The sequence below is a fragment of the Martes martes genome (genome assembly GCF_963455335.1).
Source record: "Martes martes genome assembly, chromosome: 14".
Taxonomy (NCBI): Eukaryota; Metazoa; Chordata; class Mammalia; order Carnivora; family Mustelidae; genus Martes; species Martes martes.
In genome coordinates this window covers 53834121-53859712 of record NC_137902.1, presented here as the reverse complement: position 1 = coordinate 53859712, position 25592 = coordinate 53834121, and the positions used below count along the sequence as shown (strand labels likewise).

General features: G+C 45.0%; 1 protein-coding gene across 3 annotated transcripts in view; it reads right to left on the bottom strand.

Moving 5' to 3' along the window:
* Positions 1-3086: 3086 nt before the first annotated feature.
* The window catches only part of MICU1 (mitochondrial calcium uptake 1), a 253080-nt gene continuing 230574 nt past the window's right edge, over positions 3087-25592 (bottom strand). For all 3 annotated transcript variants that reach the window (XM_080822562.1, XM_080822560.1, XM_080822561.1), the window contains 2 exons: positions 10579-10668; positions 3087-5772 (listed from right to left, as the gene is read on the bottom strand). In XM_080822562.1, the coding sequence (XP_080678688.1) occupies positions 5612-5772; positions 10579-10668 (251 nt within the window). In that variant the 3' untranslated portion in view covers positions 3087-5611. The remainder of the gene's footprint in view (positions 5773-10578; positions 10669-25592) is intronic.

Sequence of the window (25592 nt, the reverse complement as noted above, 5' to 3'; positions counted from 1 at the left end):
TTCTTTTTTTTTTTTTTAAAGTTAACGTTTCATATATTCTTTTTTTTTTTTAAGATTTATTTATTTGAGAGAGAGCGAGAGCAAGTGAGAGCGAGCAAGCAGGTGAGTAGGGGGAGGGGCAGAGGGAGAGAATCTTCAAGTAGATTCCCGGTTGAGCACTGACCGAATGCAGGGCTCAATCTCATGACCCTGAGATCATGAGCTGAGCCGAAACCAAGAGTCAGACGCTTAACTGACTGAGCCACCCAGGCGCCCCTGGGTCCAGATCCATATACCTGAGCACCCATCAGACATTTCTACCGGGATGTCTTAGGCACCTGAGTATGTCAAAGAAGCCTCCTCTTCCTCCAGCCACACCTGGTTCTGTTTCCCATTTCCACAGAGGAGCACTACCATATACTCCATTACCTAAACAGAAATCTGGGTGTCATCCTTAATTATTCCCTCTCCCTCATCATCCTCCAATTTACATGACCCCACACCTACCCCCCGGCCTGACGTAGACGTCTTCCAATTCTGTTAGCGACTCCAACTCTGCAGCCATTGCCCTAATCCAGGCTCCCAGCATCTGCTAACTGGATTATTATAGCAGTCTCCAACCTGGATCCCACTCCAATCCATCTGTGGCTTTGCATGCAAAGTCATCATTCAAAAATGCAAAGCTCATTACGTCATCTTCCGGCTTAAAATCTTTTAGTGGCTCCTAATTATAATTAAGATAAAGTCCCAACTCCTTAATGGGGCTTTAAGGGTCCTACAGGATCTGGTTCTATTTTTTTCCTCTCATAAAGCCATCTGGGTTTGGTATTTTTTGTCGTAAGTGGATTTTTTTTTTTAAAAGATTTTTATTTATTTATTTATTTGACAGACAGAGATCACAAGTAGGCAGAGAGGCAGGCAGAGAGAGAAAGAGGAAGAAGCAGGCTCCCTGCCGAGCAGAGAGCCTGATGCGGGACTCGATCCCAGGACCCTGGGATCATGACCTGAGCCGAAGGCAGAGGCTTAACCCACTGAGCCACCCAGGTGCCCTCATAAGTGGATTTTTAAACTACTGGTTCACTTTATTATAGCCTATTCGGATTTTAAATTTTTTGTTGTGTTATATTTTCTAGGAAACTATCCGTTTCAAATTTATTGGCATAAAATTGTTCCTAATATTATTTTTAAACTTCTGTAGTATCTAGCTATATACATTTTAAATTGTCTAATATTTTTTATTTTTGCTCTTTTTATTTTTTTGGGTGATTTTTTCCCCCAACTTCTTTTAAAACTTTTGAACTTCTAAAACTTTTCATTTATTTATTAAAAGATTTTATGTATTTATTTGAGAGAGAGAGAGAGTAGGGGGAGCAGGAGAGGGAGAAGCAGGCTCTCCATTGAGCAGGGAGCTCGACACAGGGCTCGATCCCAGGACCCTAGGATCATGACCTGAACTGAAAGCAGAGGTTTAACCAACTGAGCCACCCAGGCACCCTTTTTCCAACTTCTTGAGGCAGATGTTTAGGTTACTGTCAGCCTATCATCTGTAAGTAAGTATGGAAGTTAAGTTTTAAGTTTCCCTTTAGCTGTGTCCCACAAGTCTTAATATTTAGTATTTTCATTATCATATTCAGTTCTAAGCATTTTAGAATTTCCATCATGGGGTGCCTGGATGGCTCAGTCAGTTGGGCACCTGCCTTTGGCTCAGGTCGTGATCCCAGGGTCCTGAGATTGAGTTCCCATGCTGAGCAGGGAGCTTGTTTCTCCCTCTCTTACCCCTCTCTCCGATCTTTTTCGCTTTCTCTCAAATAAATAAAATAAAATTTCCATCATAATTTTTTTCTATAACCTATGTGTGTTCTATAATCCTCAAATGCATTTTTAATCTGTGTGTGTGTGAAGATTGCCATATTAATTCATTCTTAGGTCACAAAATCACTCCCCAATCTGTCCTGGATATTCCTTAGAACTCAGTTCCCAGAAACATGCTTTTTTGGCCTTTGGATCTTTGCAAGCACAGTGGCCTCTGCCTGTCCCCCTGCCCCACCCCCATCCCCGGCTGTTAGCTCCTTCTCAACTCACAGACCTTAGTGACTTTTTTTTTTTTACCTTAAAAATAAATCATTTCCTCTGCAAGCCTGACTTGAGCTACCAAATCTGGACTGGGTGGCCCTTCTGCTGTTCTAAGTGCTCTCATACCAGCGTGTACTTAACCTTGTTGTTTCCTTTCTCTAGAACACAAACTCCTTGAAGACCTTGCTCAGTGCCTGGCACATAGCAGGTGAGCAGTAAAGAGTTGTGGAGTGAACAGAGTAACTCACACCCTCTCATTTGCTGGTAAAAATTCCTATTCCGGAGCCACAGGAACAATCCCCAAGCATTGCTCCTTTCCGCTTCTCAATTATAATCCCATCCATACCGTCTCTCTTCATGGTTAGGGTCTACCTCTGGCTGTTCATCCCGCCCCCCACCGTGCCACCCTGGTCCCTGGGGGCCTACTCTCAGGAGCAGGGCTGGGCGAGGCTGGATTCAGGGAGCCTCCTCTCACCTGCTCCAGACCAGACTGCCTGTGCTAAGCCTTCTTGCCAGCAGGTGGCCTTTGAAGCCTGAAAGCTGAACTCGCGCCTCCGGTCCGTCCGTCCTTCTATAAGCCTCTTGGGGGCACATAATCTGGCTTGGGCCGCGCTAACGCTTGGAGAGGATGCTCCAGCTGGGGGGCCTGGCTGCTGGCTCCCAGGCTGCTGTCCCTTCTTTCCTATCTGGTAGCAGCCGTGGTCTGGACTTCTTCCTTAGCCTCCAATTCATTTCAAGTGCATATGCTTCAGCCAGAGCTAAAATTAGGTGGGGCACTAAAAGCTATTAATATGATGATTTTTGTAGAGTACACATGTCCTTAAGCCCATTTTCCTTAGTAATTCTCTCTCCATATTCTCTCTGCTTGTGCTTGTGGATGATGCTGAGCCCAGGCCTGCAAGGAAGCCCAGCAGCCTGGGTCTCCCACTCAGTTTCTTTCCCTCCCTGAAGCCTAAGGGCTAGAGCTGGACAATGCTTCGTGTTTTGTTCTTTGTTTTCTAAAGAAATGAAAAACAGCAGCAAACAGAACGGCTGTGGGTAGGTGGGAGCAATTTACTGAGGCATTGCTAATACTGCTTTTACATTGTCCAAGAGTTATTATAACATCAGCTTTTGGTGGTGGACCGTTTGACCATGTCACTGCTCTGGGTCTGAACTTTGGGGGTGACGATCTCACAAACATTACGTCGATTACAGCAGTGTTGTTGGGGGGGGGGGCGTGAGCCTTGGGAGGCAGAGGAGGGGCGACTCGTCTTGTCAGGAAGATGGCCCAAGTGGGCCTCTCAAGCAGGGGACAGCTGGAGTGGAGGCTTGAAGGAAGAGGGGGGAGATTATTCTATGCAGGCAGAGCAATAATCTGAATGAACAGAGAAGCACGTTATCAGCCTTTTGTGTTCCCCCGTGCTCCCAGCCTATCCCAAATGCTGCCTCGTGGAACCCTCTCAGCCCGCTCCCATGCTGCCTTGTTCAAGGACTCCTTTGGGGGACCCTGGCCTCCTCTGGGTGACTTAGCTGGTACCTCTCACCTGCACCTTTAACCCAATTGTGCCAAAGTATGGCCATCTTGTCTTCTTGAGCACTTGGACCCACGGTGCTGTCTTGGGCACTCCTGGTGGCTAAAGGAGCTCGGTTGGAATTCTGTGTACCTGGGATGGTACGCAGGGTTTCAAGATGTAGGTAGGGAAGATCTTTACCGTCCCCTGTCGTGCTCTGCCTTTCAGCTTCAATGAACCCAGGCCAATCAGCAGTTCTCTTCTTGCAGGGAAACGACTGCAACATGAAGGCTGTGAATGGGATTTCTCTTTCAGGCTGGAGAAACGAGGATTGTGGAGAATAGTGATTTGGGGATCCTGGGGCCAATTTAAGACAAGCTCACATTTCGCTGATGCCTCAGCTCCGGAGCAATGAGCAAGGCAAAGGCTCCACTTGGGTGCCAGGAATCCCAATCCCAAGAACGGAGAGAGCGGAGGGTAGATGAGGTGGGTGAGTGGCAAGCTCCTTTCAGAGAGAACTGAATCTGCTCCCAGAAAGGATGTTGCTTGCTCTGGAGAAAATGCTGGGGTTGATACTGTCACAGGGGCACAGACCCAGGCCTCTGCTCTTTGGCAGATAAACCCTCCCTGCCAACTTGCAGGCCTCGCAGGAAGCACTGGAGTTTCGGTGTGGAGGTTATTACACTGGACTCGAGATGCTCTGATGCCAGGGAGCATCACCAGGAGGCTCTGGAGGCTGCAGGAATTCTGGAAGAGAAGTGAAGGAGAGGCTTTTGGACCTGGAGGAAATCTGAGAGCCCATTAAAGCTCAACCCTGGCATTTTAGAGTTAGGAAACAGATGGCAAATTGCTTGCTTGTTCAAGGCCACTGGAGTTCATGAGAGTGGAGTCCATATAAAACACTGGGTGCTGGGCCTCTTACATGGAGGTCCACCACACCGGGGGATTCTCATATACTCTCCCGCCCCACATTTGTTCCTAATCGTGGGGTCTCAGTTATCAAGGAATGTGCACCTGGCCCAAGATGAAACGCCATCCAGACTGTGTGGGGACAGCGCCACCGCTAACCTAATGCCCTCACTTTTTGTGTCTACAGTTGCCCTTCAACAGAAAGAACCAGACACTGGTAGAAAGAAAACACGTCTGCTGCTAGCAGGATCTCAAACCCAGTGGAGAAATGAAAAGAGAAGTACCCCAGAGGATCCTAAAATAAAAGACGTAAGAGCCTTTGGCGGGTTGGGGGGGAGTTTACTGCAGACTATTATAATTAAAGTGATATTTTACAAGTGTTTAAGACAGCGGGCAGACCGGCTGTGAGCCAGGCCTCGGCTTCAGAGACGCACTCCTGGAGGGAAATGGCACTTGCAGGGAACACGGACTCAATCACTGCTGCTCGTCAGGCACCGAGTGGTGGCGGAGTCCTCTCAGGGAGCCTGAGAGCCGTGAAGCAGCTGCTCGAAATTCCAAACCCTGCTCCATTCCCACTGCGCATATCACCTGCCCGGAGCAGGCCTCACAGCCACCCTGGGGACCGACATGGATCCTTTCCCTGGCCCAGGCTTCCCGCCAGCTCAGGCTGCCCGGCTCCTCCCCATGACCGTTCATCACAGTCTTCCTTCTGCCCTTCAGACATCTGCCCAACTTGTGGCTTAAAATCACCAGCGGGAGGAAAAGCAAGGAATGGTCCTGATGTAAATCCACAGCAAAAAGGACTGAAGAACTGAGCGGTCGCCAGGGTTGGCAGGTATGTGGATGCTTCCCTGCATTCTTTATCCATAGGGTGCTTGAAGGCATAGTGCTGAGGAAGGTGCCAGAAGTCTGACTTTTTAGGACTTGTTCATGTTTCTGAGAACCTGGGGGGATGATCACTGGGCAGAAGCAGAGCCTAGAAGAAATGCCGAGCCAGGGGAAGGGGGGAGAGGGGAGACTGGTTGAATCCTGAGATCATTCCCAAGAGGAAGGGAGCACTACTTCCAGAAGCAGCAGCCGGAAGGGTTGTGCCAAGGCTCTGTCCCAGGAGTCAGGGTGCTCTGGGTGGAGGAGGAGGTCCCTCCTGCGGTTTTGCGTTACTGTTTAGGCAAAGCGAAGTCCCAGGCAGTTTCCTGTGCACATTTCCACATGGCCTGCATGAGGCGGGTGAAGCCCATGTCTTTGGGCTTCTCGAGGCCTCTCATCAGCCGCTGCTTCATGATGGAAACAAATTCCTTATTGCTCAGCTCCCCATTGCCTAGAGGAAGAGGCAAACACAAGAGGGATAAGTGAAGGCCTTGGAACAAAGACACTGAGAAAATTCCATCGTTCATACAACGTGGGTTCCAAAGCCCAGTGTACTCTCACAGCCAAATTCAAATTCAAACAAATGGTTTGCTCCTTCCTTGATGTTTCGGATCACAACTCGGTGACAGTTTAGTGTGTGTGACAAAAGTTGAACAAGACTATACTGTAGGTCAGGTCCTGTACTAGGAATTGAGAATAAAGAGGTAAATAGGACTTTGTCCCTTGAGATACTGCCAGGTTGTGGGACAGACAAATACATTATTTCAACAGTGCGGTAAATGCCATCGTGGGGTAAAGAGAAGATGCTCTGTGGGACCAGAGGAAGGGATCGAACCCGGGCTGGGGGTGGTGCAGTACAGAGCTGTAAAGGCTTCCTGGAGGTGACTCCTAAGTTGAATCCCAAAGGATGAGCAGAAATTGGCCAAGTAAAGGGGAGTGGGACGGGGAGGCATTCCAGGTAGTGGCAGTAGCATAAACAAAGGCACAGGCAGGGAGCAAGGTGACTGCTGAGTAGTTAGGAAGTACACACACGGGTGGGGAAGTAAACGGAAGAGCCGGGCAGGACACAGGTCCCCAGAGGTCTTGTATTTTCACTAAAGGGTTTGTGCTTTATCTTCTAGGCAGTGGAGCACCAGGAAAGGACTGCAAGAAAGTGAGATGGAGTTAAAGATTTCCATTTTGGGTGGATTCCTCTGGCTGGATATATGTGGATGGGACTGGAGAACGGCAGTAGGGAGTCAGTCAGGAATAGTCCAGATGAGAGAGGGAGGGGGCGGTTCATGGTAAAAACCCAAATTAAAATCTGGCTTTGGGTTAAGCCCACCTTCTCATGGCCTCGCATTCCACCCTCTTCAGTGACAGACTTTCAGGTCTGGAGAGGAACTTGGAGAACATCTCATTTAACCAAAGGTCAACTCTCAAGCCACATGGAAGAGTAAGCACTTCAACAGTAGAGGATAGTTACCCATTGACTACATGCCCAGGAGTAAATGTCTGCTTGAAAGAATGGCAGCCATTACTGGTGGTGATAAGACAATAGGAAACCATAAAACAGACTTTTACTAACGATCGATTGGTCTGGGAAGAGAGTGGAAAAAAGAACTTCTTCTGTACTTCTGTACAGAGTACCTGAAAACCTACACTGGCTCATGTTTGCTGGCTGAAGGGAGCATGGACAGCCTCAAAGATACCTCACAGCAAGATCAAACAAACAAGCAAACCCAGGGAGACCTAACCTATGGTACCGGAAGTCAGGAGGGGGACTGCCCGTGGGAGAAGAAGTGGCTGGAAGGCGGCACCAGGTCCTGTTTCTGGACCAGGATCTCTGTGGTCCTGCCAATGTGATGTTTCTGGATAATACTACTTACACGGGTGTGTTCAGTTTTTAAAAATTTAGCAAGCTGCATACTTAATGATATTTGCACTTTTCTGTATGTGTATACTTCAACATAAAGAGTTAAAAAGTAGCCTGGCTGGCGGAAAAGTGATCAGTGATATGGCTTGTTAGGAATGTAATTAAAAGGGGGCACCTGGGTGGCTCAGTAGGTTGGTTAAAGCCTCTGCCTTCGGCTCAGGTCATGATCTCAGGGTCTTGGGATCGAGCCCCGCATCTGGCTCTCTGCTCAACAGGAAGCCTGCTTCCTTCTCTCTCTCTCTCTGCCTGCCTCTCTGCCTACTTGTGATCTCTGTCTGTCAAATAAATAAATAAAATCTTTAAAAAAAAAAGAATATAATTAAAAGGGCACCTAGGTGACTCAGTCAGTTAAGTGCCTGCCTTCAGCCTCAGGTCATGGTCCCAGGGTCCCGCGATGGAGTCCTGGTGGGGCTCCCTGCTCAGCAGGGGGTCTGCTTCTCTGCCCTTCCCCCAACTTGTGCACACACATCCTCTCTCAAATAAATAAATAAATAAAATCTTTAAAAAAAAAAAAGAATATAATTAAAAGGATTAAAAAAGGTCCAAATGAGATTCTTAATATTTTTATAAAGAGAGGCTTAAAAAATCCGAGGTCATTTAGACTGCCATGGGATTTGCTTCCTTCTTCCCTAGGGCCAGAGCTGATCAAGGTGAATGGCTTACTTATGAAGCAGGTACATGACTGAATTGTCATCTGTGTGCACGTGTGATCTGTGAGTGCAACTCTAAATTCTCAGGTCAACAATTCTGAAAAGTCAATGTCCTTTGGCATTCTGACCTAAGATCTAGTGCGTAAAAATAACAATGCATTTTTAATTTAATATATACTTCTTTTTTCTATAGATTAAGAAAATAAGGGGCACCTGGGTGGCTCAGTGGGTTGGGCCTCTGCCTTCAGCTCAGGTCATGATCCCAGGGTCCTGGGATCGAGCCCCGCATCAGGCTTCTCTGCTCTGCGGGGAGCCTGCTTCCTCCTCTCTCTCTCTGCCTGCCTCTCTGCCTACTTGTGATCTCTGTCAAATAAATAAATAAAATTAAAAAAAAAAAAGAAAAGAAAATAAGCCCCAGAGATGTTAAATTATTTTTTAAAAGGTGGATTCAAGTACATACTGACAGAACCTCCTTCTAAAAGGCCGGAAAATAAAATTTCATTTCTCAGGCCTTCCTAGGAGAAGAGGGGAGCTGTGAGGCTTCTTGCCTTTATTCCTGTGTTTACTTTGCAGACCAGCTCTCTGGCTTCAAAAATTATAAAATTGTGGTTTTTGGAAAAAACTCAAGCCACCCAGAAGTGATTAGGATAAAAACCAAAATCTAAGGAACGGTAACCTCTCTAGAGCAGTGTTGTTCCTTAGGACTTTCTTTGATGAGGGAAATTTTTTTATTTGTGCTATTTAAGAGAGTAGCCACTGGTCACATGCAGCTGCTGAGTACTTAAAATGTGGCTACAGAGACCAAGGAACTGACTTTTAAATTGTTTTTAATTTTAGCTAATTTAGATGTAAAACCCACATGAAACTAGTAGAATATCATGTCGGACAGGGCAGCACTAGAAAATGACCCACCCCTATGTGAGGGTGAGGCCATCTTCTTGCCCTAACCCTGCAGTTTTCTTCCACTCAGACCTGGTTGTGAGTGCAGGTGGGAGGTTTAAATAACTCAAGTTCAACTAGATAACTTTAATAACTCAAGTTAATGACATCTGTTATGTGCAAAGTACTACCTGAGGTCCTATGGAGGGGTCCAACGGAATAAAGGACTTGCAACGACCCTTAAAAAGCTCACAATTTATTTACAGCAGCATTATTTACAATAGCCAAGATATGGAAGCAGCCCAAGTGTCCATTGACTGCTGAATGGATAAAAAAGGTATGGTGTGTATGTATGTATGTCCATACACACACAGAATGGATTATTATTCTGCCATAAAAGGAATGAAATCTTGCCATTTGTAATGACATGGATGGAGCTAGAGAGTATAATGCTAAGCAAAATCAGAGAGAGACAGATACTGTATGATTTTACTCATGTGGAATTTAAGAAACAAAACAAGCCAAAGGAAAAAAAAAATAAGAGAGATAAAGCAAGAAACAGACTCTCAGCTGTAGAGAACAAGTGGCTGGTTACCAGAGGGGAGGCGGGTGAGGGGATGGGTGAGACGGGTGATGGGGATTAAGGAGGGAGCTGTGATGCTCATGGGGCGGGGCCGAGGGGGGGATGTATGGAGTTGCTGAATCTCTATATGGTACGCTTGAAACTAATGTAACACCCGCCTCATTGGAATTGAAATAAAAACTTAAAAAAGCTCACAATATAGTAGGGAAGTTAGGTCACGTACACGGAGAGAGTGTAACCTCTAGTAATGAAGACAAACTGAAACAAGCTGAGGAATGAAAAAGCCAGAGTGTTTCATTATTATGCCGGGACCAGAACGAAGGATTCACCAAGGCAGGAACTTCTGACCTGGTTCCGGGACTCCATTAGCTTCACTTCCTAGAGGAAGCTGAGCATGAATCCCGGCTGGGAGACAAGCAGGGGAGGGAACAGAGCATAGAGGGAGGCGGCCAGCTTGGATTCACAGCCTAGCTGTGCTACCTACCACTACCTGTGTGCTCCTGGGGAAATGACCTCACCTGAGTCTCAGCGTCCTTATCTGGAAAATGTCGTGAAAAATGGTTCCTACTCAGAGGGTTACCTGAGCAGCTTAGCACAATGCCTGGCTCTTAGTAAGCACTGAGAAAAGGTGTGAGCCTCCATGGTGAAGAGCACTATTGCATCAGGCAACGTAGCTGAGAACCGACGCCACAGGGGAACCAGGACCTCTCACGTGGGCTAAGCTACAAAGCGGTCGCAGACACATGGCTGCGAGCTGGAAGGCAGAAATGGGATGTGAATGACTGCGATGTGCTTTGGGGGATGCGGGGGAAAATCAGGACCAATTTCTTTCCAGACACAGATAATCACGAGCTCCTAGTCTATGAAGCAGCAAGTTGGATCTAATATTTTTGTCTCCTTTTCTGAGCTTTTATATTTGAGTTTATTTCCCTTTTAAAATCACCACTAGAGTTGAACTGTTTCCTTTTTAAAGATCCTTATGGTCATACATTCATTTAGGCCTACAGGCAAATTGGAATTACAAGAAGAAATGGAAAACACAAGCCCAGACCGGGGGTTCTAGCTCTTAGTGTCACGGCGCTGAGGGCTGAGCTACTGCTGTGGGAAAGGCATAGGCTGAAGAGGCGCACAGTGCACTGGAGCTCTCTGCTAGCCTCTAGTATCAACAGTGTCCACTTCAAGGACAGTCGGGCTCCATTTTCCCGCCAGACTCCAGAGGGCCCCACTCACCATCGCAGTCGAAGAGTGCAAACACCACATCACACACGTGGTCCGAGAGTTCCACTTTGGCCACGGTCCTGGCCACCTGCTGCATGGTCACTGCAAGAAGAAAGATGCTGAATTAGCACATGGCAGAGGGACTTTCAGTCTGCTTTCTCTGAATGCGTGGGATACAACTACTCAGTTGTAATAAAAAGTTTTCAACTATGTTTAAGAGAATGAGATTTTGGTTTTTAACCCACAACAGCCTCTCCTTTTCACCTCAGGTTCCATTCTTTTCTACTGCTGCTACATTTTAGGAGGTATATATAGTTAAGTAAGGACGCCTGGGGGGAGGGCGCCTGGGTGGTTCACGTCATGATCCCAAGGGTCCTGGGATCGAGCCCTACATCAGGCTCCCTGCTCAGCAAGGAAGCCTGCTTCTCCTTCTGCCACTCCCCTTGCTGCTGTGTCTCTCTCTGTCAAATAAGTAAATAAAATCTTTAAAAAAAAAAAAAAAGGTAAGAATGGCTGGTATTAAGTTCATAGAGACAGAAAGTGGATTAGCGGTTACTAGGGGCTGGCGGTATTGGGAATGGGAAGTTAGTGGTCAGCGGATACAGATTTTCTGTTTGGGGTGATCGAAACACTTTGGAAGTAGTGGTGATGGTTGTACAACAGTGTGAGTGTAATGAATGCTGATAACTTGTCCACCTAAAAATGGTTTAATTGGCATCTTTATGTTAATATACATTTTTACCACAGTAAAAATTTAAAAAAATTTTTTAAAAAGATTCATCCATTTATTTTAGAGAGAGAGAGAGAGAGAGAGAGTGAGTCTGTGTGGGGCAAGGGGCAGAAGGAGATGGAAAGGGAGAGAGAATTTCCAGTTGACTCCTCGCCAAGCACGGAGCCTGGGAGCCCGACTGGGGCTCGCCCCCACTACCCTATATCAATTATGACCTGAGCCAAAACCAAGAGTCTGAGGCCCAACCCACCGAGCCAACCAGGCTCCTCCATCACAGTAAAAATTTAAAAGGTGAAAGTCCACATAATATTTAAGGATGGGAATCTAATGGTCTAGAGTATTCAATGGCGGCTTTCCTAGTAAATTATCACCAGAAGAGTGCCTAGAAAAAAAAGCAAAAAACTAAGAACGCCTGATATTACAATAGTCTCCATCTTGGCATTTCCCTCCTGCAGGAAAGAATATGATAATAAGGGGCGGGCCTGGGTGGCTCAGTGGGCTAAGCCTCTGCCTGCAGCTGAGGTCACGATCTCAGGGTCCTCTGACCAAGTCCCGCATTGGGCTCTCTGCTGAGTAGGGAACCTGCTTCCCCTTCTCTCTGCCTACTCGTGACCTCTGTCAAGTAAATAAATAAAATCTTAAAAAAAAAAGAATATGATAATAAAAAGTCAAGGAAATAAGTAGGCAGCGAAACAACGGGAGGTGGGGAATGAGGAGGCCTGTGGCAGTACCCTAGGACATCACCCTTCCACTGCTGGGTGCCAGGAAATACCTGCACTGATGAGCTCCTCGCCCCTCCTCCCTACAGGCTGCCCACCCACCACTTTGTCTCTTCCAACCGTGCCCCCTGGGGTAACAGTGGGGGCCCCATCTCACTAGTTCAGTATCTGCAGCCTTTTTTGTTTTTCTTCTTCCAGACCTCCACAGAAAATCTCTCCTCTCTTACCATTTTCTTTTTATCTACCATTTACTGTTAAACACTGGCAATCATGTGCGAATTGGGTTCTCATGAAAAACAAGCCAGGAAGGGCTAGGCCGTTTCCACTGCCTTTTCTCCCTTCTGTCCTCCAACCTGATCTAGGGGCACGTATAAACTACGTTATTGCTTACAGATACGCTCTTAAGTGAGATGAACCTTGGAGGAAAGAAAAGGATTGATTTTTACTTATCGATCACCTAGCAATGAAGTGTTCTCTCTAAATATCAGATTAGATTCATCCAGAAGCAGTGGGAACTTGAATCAGAGTCATTGTGCCTTCTCTGCTGATTTCAGTCCTATAATCTCAGTTCTTTCCTGTCATTTGCTTCAGCATGCGGCCTTTCACTTGGCCTCTGTCACCTCCCTGTATGCACCACAGGGCCCCTGAGGTCAGCACGTACAAATACCAGAGCCAGGCAGAGGGGCAAGGGGGTGCAGGAGAGAGACTCCTTGGAGTCACCAGACCTGCGCTCTGGTCCCGGTGCCACCACCCACTTGCTGTGTGACCCTGATGAAGTCGCCTGATCTCTTTAAAATTTTACTTTTTTCCTATTCATATGAATGGATCCACAAGATAACCACTAAGGTGGCTTAGTAGTGCGAAGAAGGGCAGAGGGAAGTTGTACGGGCCACAAGCTAGGCTATGCCTTGGTGTTCACAGCCTACAGCTTGAGGGGGATGGCTGCCCAGGAGGGCAGGAAGAGCCGGGTTTCTCATCCCGCACCCAGGACGGGAGTTGGGGTGAAGGAGGAATCAATGTCCCTTGGACATTGAAGACTTAAGCAGAAGACATTATTTTAGCGGATGTTCAGGAGATGTGGTTAACTGCTGACAGGGGAGCCGGAGAATCTGCATGACTATAGAAGTTCTAGGGTTTTAAAAAAAACTTTGCCTTGTTGGTCTAGACATTTGTTTTTTGTTTTTTTTTTTTTTGCTGGCCCAGGAAGAACGGATTCCTGCTAACTAAACTGCCCAGGAAAGGAACAGAAATCAGCAGGCCAATTTACAGAAAGAATAGTAACTGTTACGAGAACTAAAATGATAACAGCTGGTTATTATACTTCTCAGTTGGAAAATCTACTAAGGAAATTCAATTCACCTCAGAAGATTGCTCAGTGCAAACAGAACCAGATCAGAAGAAACTGGATGCTCTCAAACTGTGACAGAATTACCCTCTGCAGTCACAGAGATATGTTCTGAGATTAAAACCTGTTTTGTATCAGATAAACAGGAACACTCTGTTATTAGCCATTCCTTTTTCTGCATTTCACACCAGTCGCACACTTCCATCATAACTGGTAACTAGCCTTTTTTTCCTCTTTCCAAGTTCCTTCCATTCTCTTGGGGCAGAGTGCCTACTGTTGATTCCTCTTGATATTCCAAGTGCCCATCCTTCTCCCCGTGAGGATGGGCCCTTTTCTCGAAATAAACTGTTAACTAAAATAATAACCAAGGATGTCAGTGAGGGCTCTTGACAATTTTTAGTGAAAAGCTCATTAAAGTGGTACTTAGTGGTTATAGAATAGGGACCTCTGGAGGCCACCAGCAGGAATGCCTCATTACAAATGCTAGTTCTTGACAGAATAATTACAGAGTATATTCTGTTTCACTAGGAGAGGGTTCTGACACCATTTGTACTATAGGGGGAGAAAAACGAGGGCAGCTGAGTCATTGTAACTCAAACCACTGGGAAGTTACCAGCAGCAAAGAGCCTAGCTGGGGAGCCCTTTCCCTGTCCAAGATCCTGAGGTCCCCAGGGTATGAATTAGAGCAGTGGAGGAAACAAATATTTCACTAGCTGGTGAGCTGTCAAACTGTGAACTCTTTTTGGACAAGGAGGATGACAGCAGATTACAAGTCACATGCTTGACAGTTGGTCCTAAGAGTTGGCTCATTCATAGTTGCTTCCACATTCCTGAATCAGAAAATCGTAATTAAACCATAGCAAGCAGAACACTGCCCACCCCCCCAAAACCTCGCCCAGGTCTTGACCTCCCCACGTAGACCAGGTATTGGTACTGGAGTCTGGGTCTCTCTCATTTGATGATGCTAATTGATGGATGGCTGGGATTCTAGTTTCTAATCTGAAAGATGTCCACCTGGAGCATGAAGTCACCCCGAAGAAGGTCTAGGTTCCCCAAGGCCTATGTATTTCTTTGGTACAAATGTGGTCTGGCTTCCTGAACAACAGATGCACATGAAGTTGGGTGATTTCTACTAGATTTGGATAAGGAAGAAATTTGTAGACGTGGGTGCAACTGGCTTTTAAAAATGTGATACCACTGGGCCTTTTGAAAAGTCCAGGCAGAATCTGAGTCATGCCTGGTCTCCCGTTTACTCCCTGGCATACAGTCCATAACTAGAGAATTCAACAGGAGAAAGAACATACGCTGAGTTTGTGGGTCTGTAATGTCAGAAGCTACATGACATAAATTTATTTACCACAGTAGTCAAACAGAAGAAGGGAGAGTTCTGGAGGGATAAGAGCCCAGAGACCCACTTGGAATGATATACTCTTAATTAAAACCAGAAGAGACCTCAGAGAAAGTGTGAAAGCCAGAGAAGTTAATAGCTTGCCCAGGGTCACACAGCTAGCTGGCAGCAGAGCTGGGTCTAGAATCTAGGTCTCCTGACTTCCAGCCCAAGGATCTTTTCCCTGTGCATGCTGGGGCACCCTGAACCCTTACATGGACAATACTAGCTCCCCCATGAATGTGTCCCCCTAAACAACAGAGAAAGTTCAGGTGAAAGAAAGGCTGAATCAGGGAATATTCCGTGCTGGTGGGCGGGGGTGAACGACCAGACAGCCGGAGGCTGTGAGGAGTCAGCATTACAGCTTCATCTCAGATCCGATCGCCCTACATGCTGGAAGACATCAGCAAGCATTCCCTTGGAACTTACACCGACAATTTTGGGGACAACGTAAAAGGCTTATTAAACGCAACTGAACGAAAAACATGTGAAACAGAGGCGGCCCTGGGAGCTCTTCCCCACAGTTGCCTCTGATGCCCAGAGACGGGGTCCGAAGAGCAGGCCTGACCCAGTTAGCAGCTGCCTGTTTCCTCCTAATTGCAAAGGTGTTTGGAAAGGTGATTCGCCAAGTTGGGCTGACAGCCTCTAGCTGTGTGGCCATGTGATTATTCCTGCCTTCCTGGACTGCAGCAGGGAAAATGAAAAGCTGGCTCATGACTGCCAAGGTTAAGTGAGGGGAGACAGTTCTGCTTCGGCCCTGGAAAAGCTTATGATACAGATGTCTTCGTTTCTTAAGTCCATCCAGAGATGGCTTTGGGGGTGGGGTGGGGTAGGGAGAGGGGGAAGGATTTTCCTTTGTAGAGCCCCTGACCTTTCTTTGGTATCTTCTTTCAAGGTACTCTGGGTAAGACAACACACACATTTCAACCTGATCCTGGGGTTTGGGGGATGTGGGCAGGACAGCATTCAAGCAATGCAGTATACTAATAATGAAAATGGTAACAATTCCTTGTTCTGCCTGGGGCTTTTAAGCTGCAGGCCAGTGGCCCCCTCTGTGCCCTCAGGCTGCCCACTTGTCAGAGGTGATGCTGGTGGTTCTGGCTTCTGAACACCAGTACCAGCCACAGAGACAACCTGCAGTCAAGGTTTCCTAAACCTCAGAGCATCATCCCAGATGGCTGCTTCAATGGGGTTACGCGCTTAATCTAGTACAAACCCATTTACAGTAAGGTTTACTGCCATTATCCATGATTATATCTGGCTTCATCAAAAATCCTCATCACAGGGGGGAGGGGGGACGGGAGAGGGTGGTGGGGAAATGGACATTGGGGAGGGTATGTACTATGATGAGTGCTGTGAAATGTGTAAACCTGGCGATTCACAGACCTGTACCCCTGGGGATAAAAATACATTATATGTTTATTAAAATTAAAAAATATATATATATATATAAAAAAATCCTCATCACATTCTGTCCACAAAAGGCAATCGCTTCTACCAGTACCATTAGGCAGTGATTTTAGCTGACACACCCAGAGAATGATCAGTTTAGTGGGGGAGACCACATGTATCATGAAGATTGAGAAATACGGAAGAGAAATGTCAGACATAGTAGCAGACACATATGGGCTATAGTGGAATAGTGTGTACTGGGGAGGAGGCACATTCTGGATCTGAATTCTAAAGGATTAAAGAGAGGACTGCCCCAGATCTGGGCATGGATGGTAGTGGGTGATGTGGGGTCGGGGGTGGAGGAGTCAGTTTGAATAAAGTCCTGAAAGCAGGAAGGGATGCTAATGTCTGGCTAGGGAACTACAACAGGAGGTGTAGGTGTAGGCAACAAGGCCCTTTGCAAGGAAAGCTTGATAACAAAGCCAACTCTTATCTGGAGACCAATTTCCGGTATTCACTTGTTTTTGTCTCCTTATCTCTTTATTATTTATTTATTTATTTTTAAGATTTATTTATTAGACACAGAGAGAGAGATCACAAGTAGACAGAGAGGGAGAAGCAGGCCCCCCGCCGAGCAGAGAGCCGGATGCGGGACTCGATCCCAGGACCCTGAGATCATGACCTGAGCTGAAGGCAGAGGCTTAACCCACTGAGCCACTCAGGTGTCCCCTCCTTGTCTCTTTAAATTCTCATTCCTTTTACTTGAAAAAGCTGTTTTTCATTAGGTAATACATGCATCTGTTTGAAAATTCAAATGGTACCAAAGGGCTGAAGTACCATTCCCAACATTATTCCCCAGTCACCTAGTTGTCCAGAGGCAACCAATATCTCCAGTTTCTCCAGAAATACGGAAATAAAATCAAATATTCGTTCTTCATTTCTTCCCAGAAAAATGGTAGTATACTAAATATATATGGGTTTTGCTTTACTCATTTAATGAGTATCTCAGAAAGCATTCCATGCCTGTACATAAACAGGCTTTTTTTTTTTTTTTTAAGATTTTATTTATTTATTTGACAGTGAGAGAGAAAGCAAGAGAGGGAACACAAGCAGGTGGAGTGGGAAAGGGAGAAGCAGGCTCCCCACTGAGCAGGAAGCCTAGTGTGGCCCGATCCCAGGACCCTGGGATCATGACCTGAGCCAGAGGCAGATGCTTAACGACTGAGCCACCCAGGCACCCCAACGTTGTTTTTTTAACAAGTGCATAGTATTCCACTGATAGGATATATCATTTATTTAACCAGTTCCTAATTTATCCAACCTCAGTCTTGAGGAGGAAGTACCTTTGATTCCCCCTTCCCTTACAACACTGCTTCCTTGGTGGCCTATAGATGTCAGGCTCAACAGAATTTGAATCTCTGATAGCTAAGGGGAGAGGCATGGATATATTTAAAAATTGGCTTACTGAAATAACGTAAAAGGCTAAATACTCTCCAGCTTTACAAGTGTCTCATCAAAGTCCCAGAGGCTTCTAAGGGCAGTAAACCTTGAAGTCCCTAAAGAAACAGGGCTTGCAATAAATACTAATCTCTATATTTCCCCAGCTGGTGGAATTCCTTTCTGATCCTTTTCTCAGTGGGACGGAATGTTGGCTTACTTTGTCCTTAGGTATCTATTTATGTGGATTTTGGGAAGTTTATCCTCCCCCCACCCTCCTCTCTCTCCCACTGGTAATCATGAATCCCCAAAGCAGTTCTCTCCCACCTTGGGGCACTTACATAATTTTACTAAATCACAATATAGTCAAGGTAATGTAGTTAACTCAGAATCAGTCTTTGGAATGGCTAAGCGACTTTAAATCTGGGAAAATAAACGAGGTCTCGGCAGAGAAACTGCCTCATAAAACAAACATTTCTTTCAGAATTTGAGCTTCCTTGACTTCATCATGAATCATTTTAAACACTGATGACTTTGTTTTAAATGAATGGAATTCTGGCCAACACCCCTCTTCACATATAAATGTTTTTACAAAATGCAATGATGAACTGAAGCACGGGGCCTGCCTCCCACAAACTTTAACAGAATTTATAAAATAGGAGATTTCCCCCATATAACCTGTTCCTCACACATCTTTGTGACATTCCTTCTCCTGCCTTCATGCTATGGCTGTCTGGGGGAGGGCCTCTCATACATTTTTGCTGTGAACTTTTCCTAATTCTAATTTCACACGTACGCGCCAAATCCCTTAAATAATTCTCCAGGTTCTTCTAGTAGCAGCGGCTGCCATGAACCAAAGAAAACAATGGTGTGGAAGTCAGTGAACCTCAATCTTTGGTCTCAGTTTTGTGTCACACCACCCGTGATTTGAGCAAGTCACTTCCTTCAGGTGTAAATGAAGGAAAAACAATAAAGGAGGGGTTTAAATAAAATTATTTCCAAGCTCTGTTCTCACACTAAAACTTTATGGTTGCCATGTTATTTATTTTATTTTTTTAATTATTTTTTTTAAGATTTTTTATTTATTTCAGAGAGAGAGAGAGAGAGAGATCACAAGTAGGCAGAGAGGCAGGCAGAGAGAGAGGGGGGAGCAGGCTCCCCGCTGAGCAGAGAGCCCCATGTGGGGCTTGATCCCAGGACCCTGAGATCATGACCTGAGCTGAAGGCAGAGGCTTTAATCCACTGAGCCACCCAGGTGCCCCGCCATGTTATTTTTTAGATAAGAAGGCTTAAATCAGTTAAAATGTCCATGTCTTCAGAAGTCCTAAAAGAATAAACACAAAGGTGTGAATTTCTGGAATTATGGTTGGTGTGGCAGGCAGAATTCTGAGACGTTCCCCAACATTCGCATCCTCTGGGGGGTGTGTGTGTGTGTGCGCGCGCGCACGCGTGGGTGTATCCTCTATAATGTCCTCTCCTTGAGCACAGGCAGGACCTGTGAATATAATGGGATACTACTTCTGTGGTTAAGATTACTTTATAAGAAAAACGTAATGGGATAGTCGCTCCCGTGATTACAATTATATAATAAGAGAATGCAACACAGCACACCGGGGAAAGAGAGTCTCCTGCTGGCTGTGAGGAAGTGAGCTGCCATGTTGTGAGGGGGCCACATGGCAAGGATCTTCGGCAGCCCGCTGACAGTGATCCCTGGCTAGCAGCCAGAAAGGAAAAGTCCCACAACTGAAAGGAACTGAATTCTGCCAGGAACCTAAATGAGCTTGGAAGAGGACCCTGAACTGCAGACGAGGATGCAGCCCTCTGACACCTGTTATACTTTAAACATCCTTATGAGCAGAGCAGAGAAGCTTCGGTTTCTGCTCTTACCCCCTGCTCGTGCTCTCTCTCTCTCTCTCTCTCTCATTCTCAAATTAAAAAAAAAAAAAAAAAAAAAAAAGACCCAAGCAGAGAAGTCACTTATGCTGAACCCAGATTCACAGAATGTGAGGTAACACATAGGTGTTTTCAGCTGCTAAATTTGTGGTCATTTGTTATGTAGCAAGAAAGCTAAGCAGAGAAGGTATTTATGGTTGGGAATATCCTTCTGAGGTTCCTGAAATCGTACTTCATATACAGCCGCACTCATTTTAGGTACATTTTACAGAACTGTCGATCTTCTGCAACTACTATACCAAACTCCATAAATGAGATCTTTAGATACACTGGCCAGAGTCTAATTAAGTTTTACATTTCTTAACAAGAAAATAAATTAAAACTGCCACCCTACTTTTGGGAATTCAGCAGTGCTGCTCTGATTTCAAATGTATGTGATAATTATAAGTTGGTTCATTTTCATGCAAATCTGGTATAACTTTAGGCTATAACATGTCCCTTAAAACATTAATACATTCAGTAAAAAAGCTGATATAATTATAGTCCTAAAATTTCCAATCTGGAAGAACCTTTGGGAATATTTAGTATCACTCTAACCTGAGGGTCAGAGAAGTTGTGACTTGCCCATGGTGTCAAGAAAACTAATGACACGGGAAGATGACAGAGTTGTATTATTCTCCCCCTCACTAGGCTTTTATTAGGGCATTTCATCATCCTTGCCAGGATCTGAGCATGTCTAGAATTAATTCACTTGTTTAGTCAACATTAGATGAACATCTACTGTATATAAAGCATTCTTCTATGATCAGAGTTGGACACAAAAGATGTGGAAAACATGGTTCATGTCCTCAAGAGTTTATGGTGTAGTGAACCCCCTCCCCCTTGAAGGCCGAGGATACTAGGAAGAGTGAACGTAAGTAAGGATAATGCCTTCTGAAAGCAATGATCTCAAGAATTTTTGGATGAATCATGAAACTTAGGAGAGACTCGAAGCTCCAATCCTCCTTATTAATAAGTGCAAACAACCTGTAATTTCTAAACTAATATGAATCTCAAAAATGACTGAAAAAAAGCAGTAGATACTACTTCCTAAGAAAACAAAAGTAAGCCCCATGAGGTCCTAGGGTAATCTTTTTACTTTTTTTAAAATAACTTTTTGCTAAGTTCTCACATTGGGATAGCTTGTTTTCAGTTTATAAGCTCCTTAAGAAGATGAGGGGGCAAAGGAAAGACAGTATCTAGGGACTGAAAACCAGACCAGATATCTGGGTATAGTTATACTTTCCAACTGTTATATTAGTATAGTATTCTCTCATTAATTGTCACAATAACCCTGAAGCAATATTCTATTATCACCATTCTACAGATCAGGAAACTGAGGCTTTGAGAACTTACGTGATCTACTCAAGGCCACAAAAGCTAGTGAGTAGCAGGGACTCGAACTCAGATTTGAGTTTGAAACCAAAATTTATACTTACAGATTTCATACACATAGTTAACTCTGAATAAATGCTAGATGTTAGGACAGTATCTTAAAGTGTAACAAAACATTGCCACGCCAATGAGTGGGGTAGTATATACACGTCTTTTTCTGTTCCGCGGTATCCTTTAAAGGGACACCAACTTTTCTTGTTATGTGACCTTATTTAAGTCTTATTTAAGTGACTTCAGGCTTCTGTGTATTGGTTTCTTTTTAAAAAAAATTTTTTTTTTTTTTTTTAGATTTTATTTACTTATTTGACAGACACAGATCACAAGAAGGCAGAGAGGCAGGCAGAGAGAGAGGAGGAGGCAGGCCCCCGGCTGAGCAGAGAGCCCGATGCGGGACTTGATCCCAGGATCAAGGATCATGACCTGAGCTGAAGGCAGAGGCTTTAACCCACTGAGCCACCCAGGCGCCCTGTGTATTGGTTTCTTTACAAAGAGTGATACGATTAGAAAGGTGAAGAACACAGATATGCCTACCAAGACGTTCCTATGTGGGGTAAGAAGCTAGATTAGGTAACCCCGAGTCTATGTCACTATAAGGTGTTCACTACAGATGTCAGGATATGTCTGCAGAACCTAGTCCGGAATAGAATAGACAACTATACGGGGAAAATGTCATGCCATAGTTCATATTCAAGAAAAGGGCACTAAGGGACGCCTGGGTGGCTCAGTTGGTTGGACGACTGCCTTCGGCTCAGGTCGTGATCCTGGAGTCCCGGGATCGAGTCCCGCATCGGGCTCCCAGCTCCACGGGGAGTCTGCTTCTCCCTCTGACCTTCTCCTCGCTCATGCTCTCTCTCATTGCCTCTCTCTCAAATAAATTAAAAAAAAAAAAAAAAGAAAAGGGCACTAACTCCAAAACACCACAGTTTACTAAAAGGCCTTTATTCTCACCCTAAGAATGGTCTACTCTTAGCCAAAGGGAACTGGAAAGAAATAGCCTAGAGCCTGTCATTCTTAAGTTACTGAAAAGGATGGTTCAAAATGGTGACCCTTCACTGCCTTCAGGATCGTGTTTCAGCAAATATTTCCAAGTTCCAGAGGCATTTTGGTAACTACTGAGAGGCAACATAATGGTGTGGGAAGAATACACAGACTTTGGGATTAGAGAGGCTTGAGGTTGAATCCTGGCTCTACCTGCTTAGCTGGGTAACTGTGAGCAAGCTGCTTTATTTTATATTTCCTTGTCCACAAAGTGGGGGATAATACCAACTACTTTTCAGGTTTCAAGGATTAAGAGAAATAATGTCCATAAAGCACTTGGAGTTATGCCTGGCATACAGAAGTTGCTATGAAATGATAGTCGCTGTTAGTGTTCCAGATGTGTGATGGCCTCACAGTCCTCCAAATGACAATGCTATGGGATTCTTAGGGCTCAGGAGAAGGTGGCAGTCTATGGGTTAAAGATAATTGTTCAGAATATAGCAGTTTTTTGTGTGTTAGAATTTACTCCATTACTAATTTCTAACTTCCCCAACAACCCACTAGGGACCTAAATACCAAAAGACTTAAGACCCCTTTACTCATTCAAAATAAGAGACTCAAAGAATTTCAAAGCCACAAAGATTCTTAAAGATCATCTATGCCATCCAGGTCACTTCAGAAATAAAGGCAACAGAGACCATTTGATATGACTGATACTTTAGAAAAAATACCTGGGGCTGTAACAAGAGCATCCTGTAGGACTTATGCCACAGGCCTTACTAGTTATTCTCTTGGCTTGTCAGACAAGAAGGTAAACTGTGCATATAGAATGACTATAAAAAATTAAGGGCAACTATCTCATAAATGATGCTTTTCAATCTAAGCAGGCTTATGGGGGGCATGAGTATTAAAGGCCATGGGCTATATTTGTGTGATTATTTTCTTGTTTTACCATTCAAATGACACAGGGAACACTACTGGACCTACAAGTTTACCAAATCTGTACTATCCTGAGGTGCTTTAAAATGGGGCCTCACCATACCTGGAAATCTTTTATTCTCTTCATGAAAGTAAGACTATTCTAAGATGGGGAGCCTGGGTGGCCAGTCATTAAGTGTCTGCCTTCAACTCAGGTCACGATCCCAGGCTCCTGGGATTGAGTCCCGCATCCAGCTCCCTGCACAGCGGGAAGCCCACTTTTCCCTCTTCCGCTCCCCGTGCTTGTATTCCCTCTCTTGCTGTGTCTCTCTCTGTCAAATGAATAAGTAAAATCTTTAAAAAAAAAAAAAAAGAGAATATTCTAAGTTATACAAACCATAGCTCATTCTAGAGCTCCAATTCAACTTTTAACTTTTCCATCATAGGATGCCACCGGGGAGGAAGTCATGTTGTTTTCCATTACCTTCTTCAGACCAGGTAAATCATTTAGACAGCTCTTGAGAGGTTATATATATAAGCTTATGCCCTGTATGTGTAGGAATAAGCAAGAGAACCAATTCCTCTTAAGTGCTAAACAAGAGATGACCTATAGGGGAAATACACACTATTTCACTGAGGAAGGTTCTTTCTTCAAATGGTCAGAATTCATCAAGGACATTTCACATTTGCCTGGGAGTTTGTTATTCTCACATGGGCCATGGAGGAACTAAAGAAAGCGCCTTAATGAACTTTGTTATTTTTACTCTGGAGGGATTGGATCATGCTGTCGTGTGGTAAATTTGTAGCTGCCACCTGCCTGGGTTCTCAAACTGTTCATTAGCTCCATAAGTTGTTAAAAGACATTTTGGGGCAAATCAAGTTTGAGAATTATAATGGCTCTCTTGGAGATTAATAACGCACATTAGCATATTAAAAAGTTGGCAGGAGTAGAGCTGCAGGAAGAAATTCTGTATAACCTGGCATTTTCCAAACTGACTTGGACCATGGAACATTTTTTTTTTTTTAAACCCACAGAACCATTAACATATTGCAGTAAATAGTGTTCTTCACAATGCTGTTGGGGAAATTCTGTGCTAAATTATGTCTAAAGACAGGTTTGCAAGCTCTAAAATAGCCAAGGAAGAGACAGTGCCAGGGCCTCTAAAAGGTGCCAATTTCTGAAGGTCCTAACCTTTTGGGGAAAAAGGAAGACAGCCAAGACTGAGAGCAGAAGGCAGACAGAAGTACTCTGATTCTATCCCCACCCCACTCTTTCCCCACCCCTAGTATGGCGCAGAGGCTCCACTTTTAATCTCTGCCACACCAAACTGGAACAGCGTGTATACTCCTCTTTCTCCCCTGTCAGACTGCGAGCTTCTGAGGGTAGAACCCAGCACAGTACCCATGCTGCTGGCTGAACGAATGGACGAACCACCCTAAATCTGGTTTACATCATCAACTTCATAATGAAAGCAGCTGACATTTACTGAACAGTCGCTGAATGATAGGCACAAGGTTAATACCCTATGAGATAGGGATCATGATCCTGATTTTAAAAACATGGAGACTAAATTCAGAAATGGCCCAAAGCAAGTCAGCCGGTAAATGATAAGAGCCAAGCTTAAAACCCAGACAACAGGGGCGCCTGGCTCAGTGGGTTAAGCCTCTGCCTTCGGCTCAGTTCATGATCCCAGGGTCCTGAGATCGAGCTCCGCATCGGGCTAACCGCTCCCCCCACCCCCACCTGCCTCTCTGCCTACTTGTGATCTCTCTCCCTCTGTCAGATAAATAAATAAAATCTTAAAAAAACCCCACAAAACCCAGACAACAGGACTTCGGAACCTGTTCTTAACTACTACACTTTTCCCCCTCCCTTCCATCTTAGCAGTAAAATCCCAGGATTCTGCAGAGGGAGAATTCGGGTAGATCTCAATCCAGTGGAAAAATCACCAGTAGGGCTGTCAGGATTAGGAAGGTTTGAAAGCAAAGGGGAAAGTGCAAGGAGAGGCTGCAAAGGACAGGCACAACTGGCAGAATAAGGGAACGTGGCGAGGATAGCTGAACACACGCCAGCCTTTCCAAGCACATGCTAGTGTGTGAACAGTTCACAGTATTGATATCACCCTTTTAAGCATGCAAAAAGGTGACATAATGTCAAGTCTAAAAGATAGGGATCACAGAAGAACATGATGACTTAATGGCATGAGTCTGTTCTCTGGGTCTACTGGGAAAGGTGAGGGTTTATTGGCTTGAGATCCAATGCCTTATTCAATCCATCAAAATGTTTATTCACTTATTCATTTGTTGGTCAAGTATTAATAAAGTGTCTACTGTATCCCGAGGATTGTCCAGGCGTGGGGAATATATCCATGAATAAGACAAATAAGCATGCTAGTATGCAGAGTCAGAATAAACACATGAGAAAATATTGGGTAGTGACAAATGTTATGACACACAGGGTAATGGAGTTACTTTAGGACGGGAAGGTCTTTCTGAGGAAGTGATTTATATGTGACCCGGATTCCAGGGGCCCAAATACACCGACCTCATGGGAAAGAGCACTTGAGGTGAAGGCACAGCTAGAACAAAGGCCTTCAGGTGGGAATGAACTTGGTACATTTAGAATATAAACACAGAAAGTGTGGGGTGGAGTGAACTGGGAAGGAAGTGGTATTTGATGAACCCACAGTATACAGGGCCATGACATATGGAACTCCATAAGGCAGTGTAGAGAGACTATGGCTTTAGCAGGGGAGATGCAGAAAGGGAGTCAGATGCAGGGTGTATTTTGGA